Source organism: Varanus komodoensis, unplaced genomic scaffold (assembly GCF_004798865.1).
Source record: "Varanus komodoensis strain SLA01 unplaced genomic scaffold, ASM479886v1 scaffold38, whole genome shotgun sequence".
In the NCBI taxonomy this organism is placed as follows: Eukaryota; Metazoa; Chordata; class Lepidosauria; order Squamata; family Varanidae; genus Varanus; species Varanus komodoensis.
In genome coordinates, this window is record NW_025335909.1 from 6,432,683 (window position 1) to 6,454,247 (window position 21,565).

The 21,565-nt window shown below is 45.5% G+C and overlaps 2 protein-coding genes across 7 annotated transcripts in view; one reads left to right on the forward strand and one right to left on the reverse strand.

Moving 5' to 3' along the window:
• Window positions 1-1,525: 1,525 nt before the first annotated feature.
• On the forward strand, window positions 1,526-18,186 carry CCDC92 (coiled-coil domain containing 92). 5 transcript variants are annotated; one of them, XM_044440643.1, is made up of 4 exons: window positions 1,526-1,628; window positions 15,058-15,204; window positions 15,960-16,001; window positions 16,811-18,186. In XM_044440643.1, the coding sequence occupies exons 2-4, from the start codon at window positions 15,075-15,077 to the stop codon at window positions 17,584-17,586; spliced, it is 948 nt and encodes a 315-aa protein (XP_044296578.1). In that variant the 5' UTR covers window positions 1,526-1,628; window positions 15,058-15,074; the 3' UTR covers window positions 17,587-18,186. The 5 variants fall into 5 exon arrangements, with proteins under 5 accessions (XP_044296578.1, XP_044296581.1, XP_044296577.1 ...); XM_044440646.1 differs by lacking the exon at window positions 1,526-1,628 and adding an exon at window positions 1,753-1,892; XM_044440642.1 differs by lacking the exon at window positions 1,526-1,628 and adding an exon at window positions 4,612-4,920.
• Window positions 18,187-20,917: 2,731 nt separating this feature from the next.
• Window positions 20,918-21,565, reverse strand: part of DNAH10 (dynein axonemal heavy chain 10) — a 66,319-nt gene continuing 65,671 nt past the window's right edge. For both annotated transcript variants that reach the window (XM_044440640.1, XM_044440639.1), the window contains one exon: window positions 20,918-21,296. In XM_044440640.1, the coding sequence (XP_044296575.1) occupies window positions 21,150-21,296 (147 nt within the window). In that variant the 3' untranslated portion in view covers window positions 20,918-21,149. The remainder of the gene's footprint in view (window positions 21,297-21,565) is intronic.

Consider the following 21,565-nt stretch of genomic DNA (forward strand, 5'->3'; position numbering starts at 1 on the left):
TGGAGGGCGTTCATTAATAGGATTGCCCTAAGTCCAAGACAATCTAAAGACACAATAAATTCCACAAATCAGAAAGGAACATGATTCCATGCTCCTCTTAACAGCTGCTAAACTCCAGCTAGAATTATATTGAAAGAACAAGCAGTCTCCCCCTATTATCGGTGGTTCGACAGATTAGGAAATTTTAGCAATGGCTAAAATTTCATCAGAATGAAGATAGCTTCTAATCCTTTCTCTTCAGGTAATTCCTTGGAAAATGGGTTTCCATCTTATTTTAGCTGACTTTCTGTGGAAATCTGGCAAGATTTCTATTTAGCTGGAACATCCTGGAAGATAGCAACATAGAAACAGAGCGAGTCAGAAAGGGTCTCCTAGGCCATCTAGTCTGACCCCCAGTTCCAGCCAGCTCCAATCATGACATGCCTACCATGTGAATATCCAGAAGATATGTCTTCTTTTCTCATTTACAGCTTCCCTATCATGTCCCCGCTTTAATATTTTGCTAACATTGAAATCACGTCTGTTTCTACTCAGCAGTCAGTTCCATTAAATTCAGTCACTTATTCCCAAGTAAATGCACTCTTATTCCCTACCTACACTGTTCCACCTGTTTACCTAGCAGAAAGTCCCTCTGAACGCAGTGGGATTTATCTACTACTAAACTTACAAACCACTTAATAAAATTTCTAAGTGGTTCAAATATATGTATTTAAAATCCCATTTGAAAAACAATTAGAATTAAAAAAAAAAAAAAACCAAGGAGCAGTTAGATGGAGTGGCATGTGAATAACTCTAATGAATTACAAGCCAAAAAAGGCCTGGGTAACGGAACTTGTTTTCAGGAGGGGTTTGGCATTACTATACGTAACAGTTATAATGTCTTAATTATAGCCATACCGAAGTCCCATTGAAGCGGGCTTCTCATTCACTGACATTAACTTGCATATGAATAACAGCATCACAATATAATAAATAAATACATCTAATTTGATAGGAATAATTATCGTGAGAGACAGTGTGATGTGGTAGCTAAAGTGCTGGACTGGGACCCAAGAGATCCGGGTTTTAGTCCCCACACAGCCATGAAACTCACGGGGTGACTTTGGGCCTCACCTACCTCACAGGGTTGTTGTGAGGATGAAATGAAGAGGAGGAACGTGCCAGCCACGTTGGGCTCCTCACTAAAAGGAAAAAGGCGAGGTAATACAAATAATGATGAATATATTACTAAATAGCGGTGGACAAGCACTATAATCACCCCCCCCCGCCCCGGCGAGGAGGGGCTCCGCTCACCCCCGAGGCTCCGGAACGCCGCGCAGGCTCCTCCCCTTTCCTCTTCCGGCCGCCTTGGCGCGGCGAGGTGGGCGGAGCTTCGGGGCAGGCACGGGGGAAGCGCCCGTCTCGTTGCCGTGGCAACGCCGCTGCTGTTTTGCCGCGGCTGCACCTGCGCCTCCGCGCCTGCGTGGTTCCTTTGCCCTTTACGTCACCCCGCCCGGCCCCCTCCTCTCCCCCCTCCCGCCTTCCATCCTCCTCGCTCCCACCGGGGAGCAGCGCTGCCCCCCAGCCTCCCGCCCCCCCATCAGGACTGGCGCGGGGCGGGGGGAGCGGCGGCGGCGCGGCGGCGGCGGGTGAGTAGGAGCAGCCCTGCGCCCCCTCGCGTTCTTCCCGGCGTGCGCCGCGCCAGACGGCGGGGGGCGGCGCGGGGGTGCCGGCGGGGGCGGCCGCATCGCAGCCCGCGGCGCCCCGTCTCCCCCGCCCCGCTTGACGGGAGGCGATCGAGGCAGCGGCGGTTGAGGAGGAGGAGGAGGAGGAGGGGCTCGACAGGGAGCCCCCTTCGGATGTGGGGGGCGACCCCCACGGAGCGAGCAGCCTCCCTTCCGCCCTGCTCCAAGGTACAGCTCCTGCCCCCCGCCGATCCCAGGAGAGCAGCCCCCCGGGCGGGCAGGGGTGCCCCCTCCGGTGAGCCGGGGTGCTTCGCGCTTCCCTTGGGGGGCGTGAGAGTGCGGACCCCGCCACGCTCTCCAGCCGGCTCCCCTCGCCCCGCAAAACATGGGGCATGAGCTTGCCAGCCCTAGGGGAGAAGATCCCCTGCCCTGCTGGAGGTGGGAGATGGCCAGCCGGGCAGGCCACTTCTCCCCCAGTGTGACGGGTGAGCGAGTATTCCTCCAGAAGGTGCGGGGCCTTCCTTGTACCCAGCAACTCATAACTCCCAATCTGGGGGGCAATAGGGGGTATAGTTCTCATATGTCTGGGCAGCTTTCTCAGAGATGTGGAGAGGGGCTTAGGCAGATCAGTTTTTCCTCAGTATAATTGGGCACTGGGTATTCCTCTGGAAAAATATCTGGGAGAAAGGATTTCAACCACTTTGGACTTTTGCTCCCTCTGGAATAAGCAAGAAGGGGGAAACTAGCTTTCAGAGGTGCTAATGACAAGAACGGGAGGCAGCCCAAAATGTTTCGGAACCGTACGCTCCCTCAGAGACAGTAGAGATATTGGCTGCTTTTCTTGCACCTTCGGGCAATTTTGAGAGGGTGGCCTGCCATACAAATGAGGATGTACACATCAGCAACCTCCCCAAGGGAGAAATGCAGTTTTTGGAAAGAGCCCTGTGCTCAACAACCCTAAATGGTTCTAAAATGGACCTTTCTTGACTTTGCCTGTTGCTCCCTACTTCCTCCAATGGAAAGTTCATAGGAGTGAGAAGTGGGTTCTCTTCCAAGAGGGATTTTGAAGAGAGACAAAGACCAAATGTGTTGGCATATTTACAAGATCCTCTGCGGTATAGATGAGAAGCCTGCCTTCCTATTTAGACGGGGCAGAGGTACCCATTCCAGAGCATCAGAACCCTATTTCTGAAGGTCTGGTCTGGGACTGGCATTACTTTTGATCTTTGGCGTCTCCTTCAACAGATCAGGCAGATCAGTCTCCTGACTGTAAGAGCAACATGGCTTTATGTAGGATGTGCCTCAAGGATGAGGAACATCTCCCTTAGGTCTGTGAGAATGGGCTTCTCAAGCAGGTACAGTGGAAGATCAAAACATCTCATATTTACAGGTAAGGCAGCCCCTGGCACAGGACAGGTGGAGGTTCTGCCGTGCCTTTTCATCCCCATAATCCTTGTCTCAGCCCCATTCTCTTTACACTGCTGTTCCAGCACCCACCCCAACTTCAGGCAAACTTTTCTAGAGAGAGAGCTGGCCTCTTTATATCCTCTTTAAAGTATCCTGTACAGCGATGGCTCAATATTAATAATAATGCTGTTTATAAATGAGGTAAGGGCATCCCATGTTGCCTGAGAAGGAGAAATGTCTAAACATTTCCTTCCTGGAAGGAAGGAGAAAATTAAAGCTGATGCTCCTATAGAATTGGGGCAGGGCAAATTCCCAGGAGTTCTCCCACCATATGCGGAATTAGTGTTCATTTGTGCTTCCCTACAAGTTTGCATGGGACAGGTGGGAGTGCGTGCCTTCGCCAAACAGGACATGTGAAAGGTTAGGGAAAAGACAGTCTCCTTTCAATAAGATACTGATGTGTGAATTTAAAGGGAGGGAGGTGGGAGGGGTTAAGTATTCTCTCTCTGCAGATGAAAGGGGAATAGGGCTGCCCCCTTGTACCAAAGAAGTGGCGTTATCTTGCAGGTACGAGGCACCCTCTTCCCCCATTAGATAGGGGAAAGCAGGGCACTCGTGTTTCCAAGAAGAGGGGAGACAAGCCCCAAACAGGTCTTTCTGTCATTAGCAGAGCCTCTGCCTCTGCCCAGACCAGACTGGGAGAGGACTGGATGGAGCCTATGTGGTCGGTGCCTTGCACACTTCAAGGTTATTGGCTGCCACTTGCCTCCTTTCCTCCCAGCTTGGATTCCTCCTGAGAGTGAAGGGCTTGCTTAAGCTCTTTCTGACCAGGATTGAAATGAGCTGTTTCTTTCCCTGCCAGTTGTCCCTGCAATAGCCCATTCCCTTCTCTGCTGTGGTGTGTGAGTGTCTGATCCCTTCGGGAGCTCATCTGGGGCACTGGAGATAAAGAAAGGGAGCGGATGACACACTGCTGCCAGTTTTTCTCAGAATGATGGACCCCCACCTGCAGAAGTGGCAGCATCGTTTTAACTCAGTATAATTTAATCCAAGTTGGAAGCTCTGTTCCCCATCCGCAAGCTCTGGTTCCAGGGTTGTATTATGTCTGGAACAGATGACTACTGTACCCTATTGCTGCTGGGTTTTGTGGGAGAATTGGCACTGGATTTTGTTTCCCTTTCAGCTTATGGAGAGGAAAGATTCTGAGGGGCAGGGCTGCGTCTGAGCAGGGTGGGAAGGGAAGAGGTCACCTTATCGCCGTCACCATCTCCAGTTGTATCGTCACATATCGTGGACAAGTGGAGAGGAAGCATGGGAGGGCTGTGGTGTGTGTGGGGAGGAGGGCTTCAATCTCGGCGCAAGCCCAGCTGCTTTTCTTATCACTCGTGGCAATGGTAGCAAGACGAGCCAAGCTTCTTCCTGGAAATGGAGTTTCTCCCAGCTAGCTAGATGGCTGGCTGGCTGTGGGCTGTGAATTTCCTCAGCTTAAGCCAACCCTGGGACATTGAGGTGGGTGGGTCTTTGGTTTTTGTTAATCACCCGAAGCCGCCACTGGCTGGAAAATGTGAGGTATATTGATGTGCATTGTTAAAGCCTTAGTGATGTGCTTGAAAAGATAACCTAAGGAACAAGTACGGAGGGTTCTGGCAGCTCTGAGGACTGGATTGTAGGGTTGTCGTCCGCATTGCAGGTGCATAACAGATCCAAGAGATTTGCTGGCTTTTTGGAAAAGTGCAATACTTGAGCAGGAGGGGATTCTCCTGGTTCTTACGCAGCAGGAATAGTCCCTCTTAGCATTGCTATTGGTGGATTTCCAGTGGGTCTTGCAACGATGTCTCCGGTCTCCTAAGTATGTCGGGTTTGATCGTAAAGCGCTTGCATGAAATAGTGGATTTATAGTGTATTTGTTAGTGTATTTTTGTTCTAACAGAAATCTTTCTCCTTACATCTGTCCCTGTCTCCTATCGCCTTCGTTATACATATTTGGCACATAACTTAGTTGATATGTTTGAAGCAACCTCATTTTTATTTTAAATTGCAATGTCTCTTCCCCCCCTCCACTTTGATTTTTTTAAAGATTTGATGTGTGAGCATAATCTTATTGTTTACAACTTAAAAGGTGGAACAGCCATGACTGAGGGAGGGGTAATCTACATACAAGAATGGGAAACATGGAAGATATTAGACATTCACAATTAAAATTATTTAGCTTCCTAATAATTCTACAATTGCTATCTCATTATATATTTTGTACACAAATCGTGGCAAGATCTAAAACAGTGCTGGTTTGTCAACTCTGAATAATTTTGAACAGTAGTTTGTTCTGTTTTTTTTTAAGTTATTTTTTAACTTGTCCTGTGGATATTTTATTGTGCACGGTTGAATATTCCTTTAAGAAGTGCTGAGTGGCGTGGGATACCTTGTGCTGGATGGGTAGAAACAACACCCTCCAGAATTCATTCATGTCCACTGACTGGTACTGGAATCTGCTCCTTCTGAAGACTACAGAATATACAAGGCGTTAGAATAACAGAAGATTAAGTCCGTCTTCAGGGTGTGCTATGGGCTACATAGGGATTCTGTCATTACAGTACCTGGTTAAAGTATACAGAGGTACAGAGATTTGAAAATTGAGGTAATGGGAATATTTTTTATAAAGTTAAAAAATTGAATCTGGAAGTAAATGTGGATGGAAAGTTTTGAAGTAGTGAGATTGCTTGTATTTAAATATAAACCCACTTTGAATAGGGGGCATATATAATGCTAAAGACTTTGCTTATTTGCTTGCCATTAGCAATATTTCAGTTGATTAAATTCCTCTATGTGTGTGTGTGTGAGAGAGAGCGAGCGAGCGCATGTGGCGCATGTCATTGCTCTGTCATATTAAGGACTCAAATGACTTGTTCGGTAAACTTGATGCTGTAGGAGAACAGTCGGATTTTGTTAACCAGAATAGAAGCTTTCACCATCATTATAGGCGGTTGCAATGCCTTCTTGGTCTTTGTTTAATCATTTGAAGGAGAGGCGAAGATTCCTGAAATGACTTGAGGCTTAACTCTGATATTTTGTTCTTCTTGCAGGCTTTTTCTTCCCCTTGCTTTACTGCAGTGGACCATAAAGCCATCACACTGCAGCGGCACTCCTGCTGTGTCTTACTAACATCTCTGCCTTTGCAGGATTCGACCCTGGAGAGCTGGAGCATTTTTCCAGTGCTGTCCTTCTTCCAACCCGTTTTTTGCTGCTTTCCTGTAAACAATAGTCTTGCACAGAATAGTCCGTAGACGTGGGTGGGGCTATGCAAGACAGGTTGCCCTTTGTTTGGTGAAAAGGAACCCATCCCCATAGCGTTGTAACTAAGAGCGGGGTGGCGGGGGAGAGAACAGGACTGGAACTCAGGTTATCTGGGTTCTAGTCCTTACTCACCCAGGATTGCTATTGTGTGGCTAAGACGGAGAGCAGGGAGAACAGAATTGTGTAAGCCGCTTTGAGTTCTTTGTAAGGAAAAAGGTGGTATATAAATCTAATGAATAAATAAATAGAACTTGTTGATGTACCTGTAGAGGTGGTGAATATGCCAAAAGAAGCACTAAAGGAAGCCCTTTGTCTGGCTGCCTCTTGCAGTTTGATTCCTAATGCGACTAGAAGAATGCAAACACAACTTTGTGGTGTGGCAGTAACTGACATTAACATTCAGGTGTGGGGTACTTTTCTTGCATTCTTAAGAATGCAAACTTATCATTGAAGAAAGCTGTATGTTTCCAGTTTTCAGAATTGCTGCCAGTGGGAGGATAAACCAGGCAGACAGGGCGACGGCCCTGGGAGGGTGCTGCATTCTTTCTGCTTGGGCCCATAGTGGAATTCGGTGTTTGCCAAGGCCCTGTCCGCACTATGCAGTAACTTAGTGGCAGGTTGCCATACGGCCACAGCAGCAGAATGTCCGCCCGGCTGGAGGTGCGGCGCTTGTGTCCAAGCGGCAAGGAGCACGATGGGCCCTTGGACGGATCCAGGCAGCGCAGAAGAGTTTACAGTGGAAAATCAGGAACCGCTTCTCCCCGCCCCACTTCCCATGGTGTACTCGCTTTTTGTTCAGCAGAGCCAACAGGTTTTCCCAGGTCCTGAAGCACTGCCCAAAAAGGCCAATTACGATGATGGTGGCATGAGTCACACTCGCTTCTCAGAAAAATGCTATTTGTTTTCCCGACTCAGATAACCAAGGGTCTCGCCCTGACCATCTTTCTTTGGGATGAAATATCCTGATCTGAGGCTTGAGACTGCAGCCTGAAGTATTTGGTTGAAAGCAACCCAAATGCTTGAAAGCTCTTTGTTTGCTTATGGAGAAGTATTGCACATCAACACCCCAATGACCCTGTCTTCAGTCATCTTCATCTGTTTCGGGGAAGCAGGTTTTTTTTTAATAGAGACACAATCCAACAAGAGTTTGACCTGAGCAATCCACCTTTGAAATGCACGGGGTCTGTACAAGATCACAGTGGATGAACCCAATGTCTGTCCAAGTATTTGTAGGTTTAGCTTGCTATGCATTTTTCATTGTTTTTTTTTTTTCTTTCAGGCTCACTATTATGAGCTCTGTGATGCATTTTAAGTTTAGAAAACATGCAGGACTGTTTTCAGAGGCAGCATGTCATGCCCACCCCAGCAACTTTTCAATGTAATCTCACAAGTGTTTGCCTTCAGAAGCTTCATGAGCCAAACAGTCTATCTGGTTGCGGGGGGCAAGACCTGTACATAACTATCCAGATTGAGGTAAGGGGTGGTGGAGGGTAATTAACTCATTCCTTACTATCTGGGTCTTTACAAAAATCCTTCCTCTGAAGTTTAGTATATGCGTAGAGGTTTTTTAGTGTGTTGGGGGAAGCAAATACAGCACCAGGGGAGAGATTAGCCTCAGAACTGCCTTCATGTCCACTGGAATCTAGATTATTGTCACCCCTCTCCAAGCAGTTCTTGGAGAGGGGTGACAATATAATAATAAAAATTCAAGTATAATACTTGAATTTTTCAAAAATCTACACATCTCTGCATTTAGTGTCTTGGAAATCACACACCTTGGCTGAATATAAAGAGCAGGTGATGGTGGTATTTCAACAGAAGATCCAGTGGGAAGAGTATTATTGTTTCCCCGTCAAAAATGGCTCGCAATGGCAGCATCCCCCTCCTTTACTCAGTAAAGCACTCCCTTACAGTAACTTGCACTGGAGAGGACATTTGAAGTGGGCTATAAATAGATACTTTAAAAAATGCAGCCACTCAGGGAGGCTGGCAAGCATCGGCGGAGGGGTGGGGCAGTTTTGCTGCATCTCTGAAGCCTGTAGATGAAAGTCATCGGAGATTAAATTTTCAGAAATGTTTGTGCAGATGGCTACAGACTGCAAGGCTCCTTCGTGATGCTGTTTTGGTGATAACCTCTGGTATTATATTTCATTTGCTTATGGATGCATCTAGCACTATTTGACCTCCCATGTCAGTATTCAGCTACTCAAAAGAATGTATTTAAGGCAGGTTTTTCCAAGCCAGGGCCCTCCAGATGTGTTCGACTACAAGTCCCATCACTCCACTCACTCACTTGATGGCTGCTGATGGTGGGACGTGTATGTAATTCAACGCATCTAGAGGGCCAGGTTAGAGGAAACTAAACCAGCTTATTCCAGCTGCTTATTTCCAAGCTGCTGCTGCTGCCATCGAATCTGGGAAGTATGGAAGAAATGAATGGGCTGGTCCTTTCTACAAAGAAGGCATTGCTATCTCCTGGGGAGTTGAATTTTGGGGAGACAAGAGCAGATATTATACAGGATGAATTAGTAGAATTATAAATTGTGCAACTTTAGGCTGCAGGTGAGAGTTGTTGGAGGGGTTAAATGTTCTATGTTAAAAGAAAAAATGTTAAGTCTTGCATGTGGTAAAATCAGCAGAATAACTACATTGTCTCTCTGAGAGGCTGGAATGTGTGCGTTTAAAAGTAATTACATGCTGGTCTATCATTTAATCACAATAAAAACACTCCATGCTCTATGCAGGGAAGTTCTCTCTCTCCTAAGAGCTACGCTTGCTGAAATTTGTAGAGTGCCAAGGTAGCGTTAGAATTTCCTTAAAAATTGTATGTAGGGTCTCCTCCCACCCTAAATAAGACGTGTCTCGCCTACCATCTGAAGTGGCACATTTTAGAATTCTGCCACCTCAGTCTACACAACGTAAAGAATAGCTCCGGGGGAGGAGATGGTATGTGTTGCTCTTAGACGTTTTCACTGATGGTCTTGCCTGCTGTACATCTGACAACAGAATGAGGCAGAAGGAGATAGACCAGATTGCAGATGTAGGTTTGCTTATTGAATCCTTCCTAAAGATTGAAAAAAGTCTCTGCAAGTAGAAATGTAGCACAATGGAGAGAACCCTGGGTCACCATTTTTCTCCATTGCACTGCTACTGTGTTTGCAGGGAGATTCGTGCTTTGAATCAAAGGAGCATAAAATGCTTCAATACTCACCTGCAGTTTGAAGTGGTACACTTCCCTCCTACCACCTCAGGACCATGTAATAGTGTGCGCAGCTCGCCCCCAGTCCCGGCCGCTTGCTTTCAGTTAGATGCGACACTTATTTGCCTCCACGTACGGCTTTGACAAGATGCAGTCAGCGGAAGCGAAGCGCTGGGGCACAGCCGTCGGAGTAGCAAGCCAGAGGTGAGTCAGGATGGGAGGCAGATTGAGTTGTTCCACAGTGTTGTATCAAGTGAGGGTTTTATGTTCTCCTGGGCTATGGCCCTTTGATTGTCCCTTGTATAAAAAGGAGGTTGCAGCAGTCGCCCCCGGCAAGAAATATATTAAAATAATTAAGATGCCTACAGCTATCAAAGTTGGCCCATGATGAGGTATCCTTCTCTCTGATACTATTTTTCTCTGATTTAATGCTAAATGGATTAGCATTTCCGAAAGGGCTGGAGAAAGGAAAAAAGTGTTTACTAGGTAGCTCAGCTCATTTTCTGAGCACATCAGGGCGTTCCTCTTGGCAGCAGTAGAGATGGTCTCCTCTTAATTGTTCTTTCTTTGCTCCTCCATCATTCACATGTCACAGTACCTAAAAATAACTCCACAGTGACATTAAGACTTGAGACATTCAGAGGGCAGCTGAAGGGAGACTTGTGCAGCCCTTCTGGAAAAGTGGACTGGGAGAGTGTGTGTCTTCATTTTAAAAACCCTATGATTTTAAAATAGAAAACAAACACTTTCAGGAGATTCTATAATCTTCAGAAAATAACCAAGCTTCTTATTTTGGGGAGGTTCCAGGAAGCACCATACCAAAGGTGTGACCAGATGTCTGGGATTTTTCAAAGCCTTGTCCTTTTTAATTTTAAAATATAAAGGTCTGTCAAACATGAAGCTTCTTGGATTGCTCAGTGGAATATTAAAACTAAAGGCATTAACCATGATTTTTCCATACTTCTCACTTCACCTGTTTTTTTTTCTTTTTTCACCACAACAGTCAGTGTTTTGTGTATACCAAGTACACTCAGATACAGATCACAGAGTGCACTCAGAGCACAAGCTCAGACAGAGAAATGGCCCACAACTCCAGCATTTTCCAGCCATCATGGATGGGGTTTCCATGCCTTTCATTTGTTCAAGCTTTGATAGGATTGCACCTTAAGATTCTTTATTGTGTGCTTAGAAACCATAGTCTCTATTACCTGATTAGCACGATTGTACCTCTGTATCATCTGTTCTGTAATCTCATCTTCTAAGTGAACCCCGAATTTCAGTTTCTTTAGAAGTCCTTGATGGTGCGTCCACAGCAGTGGTCACTGGCATGGTTACTGATGGTCTTACGCTTGGTACCTGATTTCTGCTCATTTCATTTTTGCCTGAAAGATAGTCCTGGATGGCTGATGGAAGTGGCTTTTGATGCGGGGGATCAAATAAACCACACTGGTCATATGGAGGCTGGTGTGGGCTTGTTCAGCATGCTTTAGATGCTTCTTAGCTACGTTAGATGCCGTGTACTTCCTTGGGTATATGCAGTATACGCCTTTCTGGTTTTAAGCTTGTCAGGGTATGTAACTCCCTCAAGTTCTGTTCACTTCTCTCCCAGTGGCAGTTACATTTGCCTACCTGTGTTCTTGAAAATTTGAGAATAAGGCTGATCAGCAAGGAAGGGGGAAAACATGCTCAGGGGTGGCAACATTGATTCGGTGAGAGATGCTGAACAAGGAGGTGGGACACATCAGGAGTTGTCTTATACCAAGTCAGATCTCTGGTCCACCTAGCTCAGTACTGTCAGCGGTGATAGCAGGAGCAGCTCTCCAGAATCTCAGTCGGGATGCTTTGCCAGCCATCCCTGAAGATGCTGTCAAGAATCAAACTGGGGGACTTCTGCGTGCAAAGCGGGTGTTCTGCCGCTGAACTAAAGTCCCTTCCTGCTGCTGGAGGAAACACCATCCATTTAAATCTTAATCAGTTGAGCACAACTCTTTGTCTTTGTGCACCTCTTTCCAATAGTGACTTGCATGCCAGTCTCATGCTACAGTTTGATATACTCCTCTGTGGAGTAATACCTGTACAGGTTGTCAGTTAACCATTTCCTGAGCACCTGATAACTTCCTGTCTACCAGAGGGAAGAAGATTCCCATGTTTGCAAGAGGCCCTGCAGTTAAGATACTCGCTGGGTGATCAGAGATGCTGAAGTTATAGGTCTCCCAAATATAATGCTTTTATCTCCCATCTGCATTTTTAGTAGTGTGAGGAGCTTGTGGTTAACTAACAGGAGAAGATGGGTGATGTCAAAGTGGCAAATTGACACTGCATTTTTTGGTACTTCAAAAGGAATTATTTGCTGTTGAGTTTCTAAGAACTGCCTTTGCTGTTTTGCTTTGGAAGTAACTGGCGACTTCTGAGATGCTTTGATCCTGGTTTTTGTGGGTGAATGATTTCATAAGCAGGAACAAAACTAGTTTTGACTCCTCAGCCAAGAATATAAAGGTGCTAGAGACTGGTTTTATCTCAAATAAAAATAAGATTATTAATTCTCTTGTGTGTATTTCTTGCAGATCACTATCCAAAAAATGCAATCCCCAAGAAAGGATGGGGAAGGACCAGAACTCAGTGAGAGAGTTCATGTGCTACATGCAGAAGTTCTGATCATTCACTCCTACAGTTAAAAGCAAGGCCAAGGAGGAAACCAGGAGACCTTGTTCCAGGCAGAATAGCAACACTAGGCTAGCTGGGCCACACGAAAAGTAAGGGGTGGTAGGCAATGTGTAACTCTCCAGATGTTGGACTGTAACTCCTGTCATCCCTCACCACTGGCTATGGCTGATGAGAGTTGCATTTCAGCAACATCTGGAGCAGGTATGGGCAACATTTTAGGGCTGTGCGCATATCTGGCTATTTGAACAATTTGAGGAACAGTCCTGGGGACCGCCCCAAGGCAACCAATAATAAGTAAATAAAAGAAATGTGTGAGCTTCACAAAAGGCTGAGTGAAAACAGGACATGTGGCTGGATGTTTGTGGAACCACAGCAAGTTTTGTGTGTGCAAGCATGTACTAGAAATGCTGCAGAGATAACTGTGTGGCACTTTAAGGCCTTTCATACTGAAGTGCAAATGAATTCAAAATTAATATAATGTGACTTGCATGAAACAAATTCCTCCCTCACCCCTCTCAGTTTCAAAGCCTCTCTCTGCCTGTTCCTTCAGAGAGCAAACGGCTCAGGTTTAAGATGCTTGGATGGGTAAGTCATGCCATGCCTGGAAAAGGAACAGTCTTTTCCACTCTGTCTCCTTCTCTGTGGGAATTTAGCAAGCACTTAAGGAATCTGATGATGCTGTACAGACAGGGCTGGCTCGCTCAGGAGGGAGATAATGTAGCCGAGAAGTATTGACAGTGTGAGCAGACAATAAGGCTTGGAGGCCACTAATGGAACAGAACGGTCTGTTTGTAAACAGCCCCCCCGGGCCTGTGGGTTTTAAAGAAGATTGCCACTTTAAAGCCAGTCAGAGATGGCACTGCCACATCCCATACAATTAGTCCAGTGCTTCTCCACCTTTTTTTTAAATTTGAATGTTGTTGGCTTGATACATTCAACATATACCTTGATGGAGACTGCGTAATGGTTTTAGTGTATGCTTTAGCAAAGCTCAGTTCTGACAGTTGGGTGCCTTCAGCCGTCTGACAGGATGCCAGGAATCCTGTGTGTTTCGCAGGTCTTTACTAAACAGCCTGGGTACCAAGGAAGGTTTTGGTAATGATGGTGGCAGTCCTCGTTTACTTGGAACTCTGTGCTGAGCTGTTTGGTCGATTCCCACAAGTGGACTTGGACACTGGGTGACACCTGAAATGGAGGGTTTTTCCTGCCACTTGAAAACTTTGGGCTGGATCTTTAGTTTGCTAGGAGATAATTATTGGAGAACCCCATTCTTCTTTCCACTGGCTCCCTGCAAAGGAAACCTAATTCTAATCTAGGTTCTTTGGGCTTTGTGGAAGCACTGCTGTTCAATGGAAGCATCATCCTCAAAAGCTTCCCACTCACATTTTTGCTACTCTGTGCTTCCTTTCCAGCCTTCTTTTGCCTTTTCCACCTCGGTGGGTTTTTTCCAAAAAACACAAATACTGCCAAGGACTTGTTAGAACGATACACACTTCAACTCAAACTCCTGAAGAGGCTTTTCCATGGTCCAAGTGGCCAGGTGAAAAAAATAGGAAGGTTCTTAAAGGACAATAAAGTTGGTAAGAGAGAAGAGACAATAGCCCACAGTAGGTTTCTGTTGGTATTCAGAAAATCCGAGGCTTGGTCCGTGGTATTCCCAGTTTAAAAGCCCAGCTAACAGGTGATGAGAAAAGCTTCGTTCTTCCTGGCATTCTGGAGCACTGCTGCCAGTCTGTGTGCCTGTGGCCAAGGCAGAGGGACCAGTGCTTGACTTTGTTCATCACAGAATACAAATTGGATGTGCGCGCACACTTGCAGCGCTCTACAATGTCTTGCAAAGACCAAAACGATGAATGCACTCGTTTTCACACAGAGATGAGGAAGAAGCACCCTGCGTAAGGTGGAGCCAGTGCCTGAGGCTTCTTTTCGGCTAAAGCTGTTCTGAGGTTAGGTTTTCTGACCTCCATCAAATAGTCTTGGCGTGAACTAGCCTACCGATTCTAGATCCATTTTGTGCTGGGGAATTCTCTTTTCCGAGAATGTTTTTCATCATGCACTGTGATTCTGGTGTTGTATTAAGATAGCCGCAGTCCTGAACGTTTTCTCTTCACCGAGAGGTCTGGGTCTGCTCTGTCCTACTTTCCAGAATAAGAAAGTGCTGGAAATACTGTCTGTATCCTGCGTGCAGGCTCACTTCCTTGCGCTGGCCTCCCTGTAGGTGGCCAGAAACAAGCACCCTGGTGGTACCAGAGTCCTGAGCGTTTGCTGGCAGGGTGAATGTTTGTTTGCTTTGGGCTTCTGAGAGCTTGACTTATCCGGAAGGGCTTTCCCGTCTGGGGGGGATTATGGCATCTATCTAAATGTAGCTCCAGGAGGTGGCTGGCAGCTCATACCAAGAAGGCCACACACCCACTGCTGCAGTGCCTTAGATTCTCCTAAAGAGATTAGTGCCCTAAAGTCTGTCTGGCACTAATCCTGTAAATGTGCTAAGAGCAAACAAGTGAGCACCTGGCCGTGTCCTTTTCTCCTCCGCTCCACCCTGCCACACCAGTGCTACCCTGCAGGCACAGGCACTGGCACAGCTGCCAGCACCCGCAGCTGAGGGAGAGGCGATGGCAGAATTTGAAGGACAACCCCGATTTCTTCAGTTCTAGGGTTTCTGTCATCCTCTGCCTAGGCTGTGTTGCCCCTTAGCCAAGTGAGGGAGGTGCTCTGATCAGAGTTCGTTCTGCTCACGTTGTCCTGGTCTTGCCGTGTGCAAGGAAAAAACAGCAACAACCAGATTTGGCCTCAAGGGAACTGATGTTTTGCGCTTTCCCCCTCCCGCGGCAGATTCACTGGATATCAGAATGGCAGCAACGAACCTGGAGAACCAGCTGCACAGTGCCCAGAAAAACCTCCTCTTTCTCCAGCGGCAGCATGCGGATACACTCAAGGGGCTGCATGCTGAAATTCGACGGCTGCAGCAGCACTGTACAGGTAGCGGGACAAAAAACAAGCACCCATGCCCTCTGTCTTCCCTTCCCAACTGCTTTGCCCGGAAGTAGCTTCACTTAGTTCTTCTCGATGCCTTTCTGCTCTTACCCTGCATATCTTAGAACTGTCCTTCGTGGCAGTTTTTTTGGCATGGAAGTGGTATGCAGACAGACTCGATCGTTCCAACAAAGCTGGAAGACCCTTGAGTAATCTGATTGCTCAAGATTAATACAGTGCACGCTTCAATGTGCTTCATGTGTATTATCCTTGCAGCAGGGCTGAGAGAGGGGCAAATGCCATTGCAGTGTGATGCTTTTGAGACAGCAGGGAGGTTGAGACACCCTCCCTGAAGGGCCATCTACCTCACTGCTCGCTTTTTTGCATACATTTAAACACTGACTTTTCTAGAAGGTCCTGAGGCTAATAAGCTCAAGTGGCCCGAAGTGTTTATTTCTGGCTGTTTTGCCTGCCTTTTCATGTGTGTAACCTCTTGTGAGCATTTTATGGAAAGGTGGGATTCCAGTATTTAAATAAAATAAAGGTCAGGCACTGAGGTCTCCTAACTTAATGAGCCATGAAGCACTAGCTTTAAACAAAAGGGACTGTTCTCTATATAATTTTGTTTTCTCTATATTGTTGTAAGCCGCCCCGAGGCTTCGGCGAATGGGGCAGCATAAAAATGTTTTAATAAATAAAAAGTAATAAATAATTTCTACATGAGGATAAGCTCTTTGTCATTTCCTTTGTATGTTTTTCAGATCTGACGTATGAGTTGACGCTCAAAAGTTCAGACTCAACAGGTAAGGGATCTCAGCATGGAGCATGGGGGCAGGAGGGGTTGACATTGCTGACGTGTTGCTGGAAGGGGTTCTGGTTGGGTGGATGCTGCCTGTTTCCTTCCATTGTTCTGTTGAGCTTTTATGAATCTCTTTTTCTTACGTTTTCATTAATTGTTTGTTTTTAGCCTGTGTTTGGTTATCATTAACTGGCTTGAGTACCTCTTTTGGGGAAAAGGAAGAATAAAAGTTAATTTAAAAAATAACTACATACATACATAGGCACTGACAATACAGGGATAGGACATACTGGAGCACACCTTCTGGGTGTTTTGCAAAGGGTTCTTGAAACATTCTTGCAGTGCAACCTTCTGACAACTGGAAAAACAGATGTGCTAAGGCTAAAAAAGACAAGAGAAGAATATTGTGGCTTTGTGCCCAGGGCAGGTGGAAACTAGCAGTCTTGTTAATTCACTTTCCAACCATTTGCCTAATGTTCAAGTCATAGTGATAGCCAAGTGTCCCTATACTCTCCCAAAAACTTGTTGACTCGATTTACAGAGTCATGTTTTCATAGGTGCCCTCTTAGGAAGCCGGCTGTATAGTTGTAGATTACGTCCAGTTAAGGGTAATACTTAGTTACAGGCAATTTTTGTTTTGTGTTTCTCCTTTGTTTGCTTTCCCCCAGTTGGAGAGAAAAGTTAGCAAAGAGAAGAACTACCCTGCTCCTCTTTAATTTGCAGCTCAGCTAGTTTTACTGAGAGAAACAGCATTTGCCTAAAGGTCAAGATTTACTGCACCTAGGGTAAAACTTTCTCTATCTGCTGTTACAGACAGTGGGACTTCAAGAAGTGAGGAACTCAAAAGAAAATGTGAAGAACTCGAGGCCCAGCTCAAAGTGAAAGAGGCCGAAAACAATGAGCTATTAAAGGAATTGGAGCAAAAGAATGCAATGATAATGGTGCTTGAGAACACCATCAAAGAAAGGGAAAAGAAATATTTAGAAGAGCTAAAAATGAAAAGCCATAAGTTAAACATGCTGTCTAGTGAACTGGAGCAGCGGGCCGGCACGATCGCGTACCTCACCTCGCAGCTGCACGCAACAAAGAAAAAGCTTATGAGTTCGAGCGGGACTTCGGACAGCTCTCCCTCTGGAAGCCCCGTGATGTCTAACTACAAACCAGCCCCTCCCAAAGATAAGCTCCCAGAGACGCCACGGAGAAGGATGAAGAAGAGTCTGTCCACCCCGCTCAATCCAGAGTTTGAAGAGGCCTACCGACTGGGATCAGATAGCCGCAAGCTGTTGTTAAGGGAGCCCGTCGATGCGATGCCTGATCCGACTCCCTTTTTACTGGCCAGGGAAACCGCCGAGATGCACCTTCTTAAAGAGAGGCCTTTAGTCATTCCGCCTATTCCTTCCGAACGCACTTCTGCAGAGCCACACAGCCCAGCGCGGGAGAAGCAGCACAAGGCCCACGTTGGCGTGGCTCACCGAATCCATCATGTTACTCCGCCCCAGGCTCAGCCGGAGGTTGAGACACTAGCCGTGGATCAGGTGAATGGAAGCAAAGTGGCCCGAAAGCATTCAGGGACGGATAGAACTGTTTAAGCCAAACTGATCGGAGGCGACTCCCTTACACGCACTGTGATCACAAATAGGGTTAATTGCATCTGCAGTAAATTTTTGTTTCTCCCTTTCGAATGCCCCCATGCATGCCAAATTCTTTCCATCACTAGAATAACTTCCTTCAATGGAATCCCAATATGACTGTGTTCATATTGCAGAATATCTACCTAATGAAACGCTGTGGCCAAACTCAGGTGTCTGCCTGACTGCTTGCTTCCAATGCTCCTTCATTTATTCTAAGTGTAATTGTGGGCAGATGCCCAGGCGACGGCCTGCGTCATTAATCTGTAGCAATGGCGGACTCAGCCTTCTAACGATAGTCCTGCAGCTGCTCGTGTGCATTGGCTGCTAATGGTTCAAGCCCCCCTTGTATGTATCACTTCACACAGTCATGACAAATCCTTCTTTTTGGAGGGCAGGGCAACGCTGACCGCCGTGCAGACGCCTGCGTTGAGGAAAGACCAGCTGAGCGAGCCTCCCCACCCAGCCTCTCTCACGTGCTCCCGATCTTCACGCATTCTTATTTTCTGTTATGTTTCTATCTACTACTAAAGTCCCAACAAACTCTATTTTATTAACCCTGCCTGTTCTTGTTTTGTGTCCTTTGTTCTATCTTTGGAATACTCTCCCATCATGGTAATTGGCTATTTCCTGGGGGCAGGAGAGCGGAAAGAGGAGATTGTGGGCTGCGAGGAGCAGATGCATGTCTGTGTGGCCCTACAGTCATTCCGTGAGAAGTTCATTTTTTAAACTGATTATCATATATTAGATGAGAGAGGAAAGCCTTTCAGTCTAAAATTACCGCCCCCACTGAAGGCTGTAATGCAGTCACAAGTTCACAGCACAACATACATTCTGTTTTTTTGCACTCCATAGTCTGCTAGATGAAAAACAAATCAGGAAGGGATAGATACCGTGACTTTTCATTAAGTGATTATTCCCTTTAAATGTCTAATCAGGGCAGGCAGAGAAGCCGCAGTGCTATTTAGTCTAAGTCACTGACAAAATAAACCAGTACTACCCACCCAACAGCATTAAACCATCCTCTTAAGAGTAGAAGACCAAGATGGAAAGTTACCGTGTCTGCTATCAGCAAAATCAACCTTTTGCTAGTTTGCCTTGTGCCTTTAAACTGCAAGCTTGGCCCTTTTGCTAGCCTCCTGAAAAGAACTTGTTTTACCCTCGGTTGTCAGAAGGATAGATTTGGATCATTCTGGTAGATCTTGCTAGTTCTGGATAATTGTTTGGTTCTGTGGCTAGTTTCATGCATAAGGAATTTGCCATTTCAAATATTTCCTTTTGCATTCCTGAAGCCACCTCTTACACCTTGTTTGAAATTGATTTTCATTTGCATAAAAAAGCCCACTGCCAACAAATGGGAAAATACTTGCTTTTCCAGCCTGCCAGTGTCTCTCGTCCAGTAGCTTTGTCATAGCTGAGCGAGCAGGGCCATCACATTCAGAAAAAAGCTGCGTGTGCATTTTGGAGCCTCAGAACTGCCGGTGCTCCTTAACATTGATTCCTAACTACTAGCACTTTATTAAAATATCCTGGAATAGGAATCCTGGCAGCCCATTTCCTACACCTGAATCATGATGAATGCATCATAGTAGCAGCAGCAGCAGTAATTAAAAAGCAAAAACCTCAATCTAACACATTTGGATTTCCTACATATGGTTCTCTTGTGATATTCCATTCTTGTTGGGGTTTTTTCTTTTGATTTTTAACTAAACATTAAAGAAACTCTTTAAAAGAATGTTAATTGGTACATACACTTTTAACAGGATTCCATTTTAATGTATCCTATTAACCAGCACAGGTTTGGCTCCCTTACTTACTTATTCACATGTCCGAGAAGGATGGCAGGCATCCTTTTTAAGATCCTGGGAAGAATACATTGTGAAATTAAAAATGTTCCTAAACTTTCTTACATTTCCATGGTAAGTGTGTGATCTGACTGGAACTCTTTCACGGCATCAACACTTAAGATGGTTAGTGGAAAAATATTCTTTGTGATCAACTTTGAGATAGATAGCTATATTCACCCTGCTGCAGCAAAGCCAACTAAGACTTGTGGCACCTTAAACCAACAGATTTATGATGGTATACTTTTCTGTGGACCTGAACCAACTGCATTGGACAGATGCAGTGCTGTTCTAAGTTCCAGGTATATATGGAACGTAATAAATAGCGTATGTGCTTTAAAAATGCGTTATCCTGATTTAAGCCACAGGAGATTGAACGGAACCTCTAGATGAATTGTAACTCAGCAGTTTCTCTCATTCTAATCTAACCTTTTAAATGCCGTTGCTCAGGAGTGGCTGCTTTAAGGTCAACAGCACAGAGCTGTGAAAAGCTGAAATGTTTCCTCAGCTTTTGAACACTGTGTCAGATTTGGGTGAGGAGGGAGAGAGAATTTTGCAGAGAGACGGACCTGCTTGACCTACGTAGAATGCAGCAGAACATTGCTGGGAAATGGCATAGATCATATGGTCAGATAAGGAGATGAATAGATCGATGACCTGGCTGGCTGTGCTGGACCCTCTAACTGTGCTTTCAGAGTAGATACGAGGGGCTGTTCGGTTGCTATGTATTGCAGGGGTTCAGTTCCTCTTATTATAAGGTCTGCTGTTGCTGATGAGTAATCATTTTAAGGTATGGGGAGTACGCTGCTCGTAAGCACAGGCCCAGGAGAATCAAGTGGCAAGAGCTGATCAGTGATTTGCTTGCAGGTCCACTTGGACCTGTAAGTGACAGCAAGTGGTGGTATTCTGTCAAGTCCGAACATAGAAGGTTGCACCTAGCACTTGATGTAAACAATGGATTACATCCAGAGTCAAGCATTCTTCAAATAGACGTACTGAAATCTATGGGACTCGTGAACCACATTCTATCAGTTTCAATGTGTCTGCCATAGGTCTGGCAAATGGATGAGATGGTGTGCCCTGGAAGTGTGTGTCACAGGAGTCGGTAGGTTTCTGACCTGTATGTCTTCATGTGCGATCCTAGGCAAGTTGAGATGAAAAGTGATCCACAAGCGCGAGCCACGATGGAAGTGTGTCAGTCTGAACTTGCATAGTACAGTGCTTCTAATTAGCTAGCGCAAATTACCTGGCACTGCGTATCAGCAACAATTGTTTCCTGAATGGCTGTTGTGGATCATGTAATTGTTCCTGCCTATACTTGCTGTATTTCATTTTCTTCTGGCCTTCCTATTACGGAATTCCTAAAAATTTATGCCATGATAAATTTGTTCATGTTAAGGTGCTCTAAGACTTTTTCCAAAGAAATAAAGCTCTTTTCATCTACTGGCTAAACTCACTAACAGTTTTATTTTCAAACAAATTACAGTATGTAAATATTTGTAGACTTCTAATAATGGTTATTAAAAACTAGTTTTAGACAAATCTATAATATGGGTCTTATGAAGCAGGAAGCAAAGTTTCAGTGGAAGAAATAACAGAACGTAATGCCTTGTCTAGCTTTTCTGTATCTTTCCCCATCAATAGTTTGCAGCAAAGCTGCGGCACATTTGTATCTGCGCACTAATCAGCATTCAATGTGAGGCAAACACCTTGTAGTACCCAATGAGAAATATGCTTTGTGGTAAAAAGATCAGCTTCAAATACTAAGCCAACACCCATAGCATTCCTCCGCATGGACGTTGTGTACACTGGGGTCCGGAAGGTATTCTAATGATAATCAAACAATAAAGGCAAAATGTTAATATGTGCCCACAAAAAGCCACCACCCGTAATATATATATATAACTACACAGATTATAAAAATAAACTTTACTGACCACTGGGCAAATGTGAAGGATTTGTTCTGTCCTCTGTGAAGCAGAAGCTAATGGAATAGGAGCTCATGATTTTTTAAAAATGGAGTTCTGTTGAAAACCATTCAGAACTGTTTCCCAAGTGTAATGTCCCAGTGCACTTAGGAATAGTGACATGTGGCC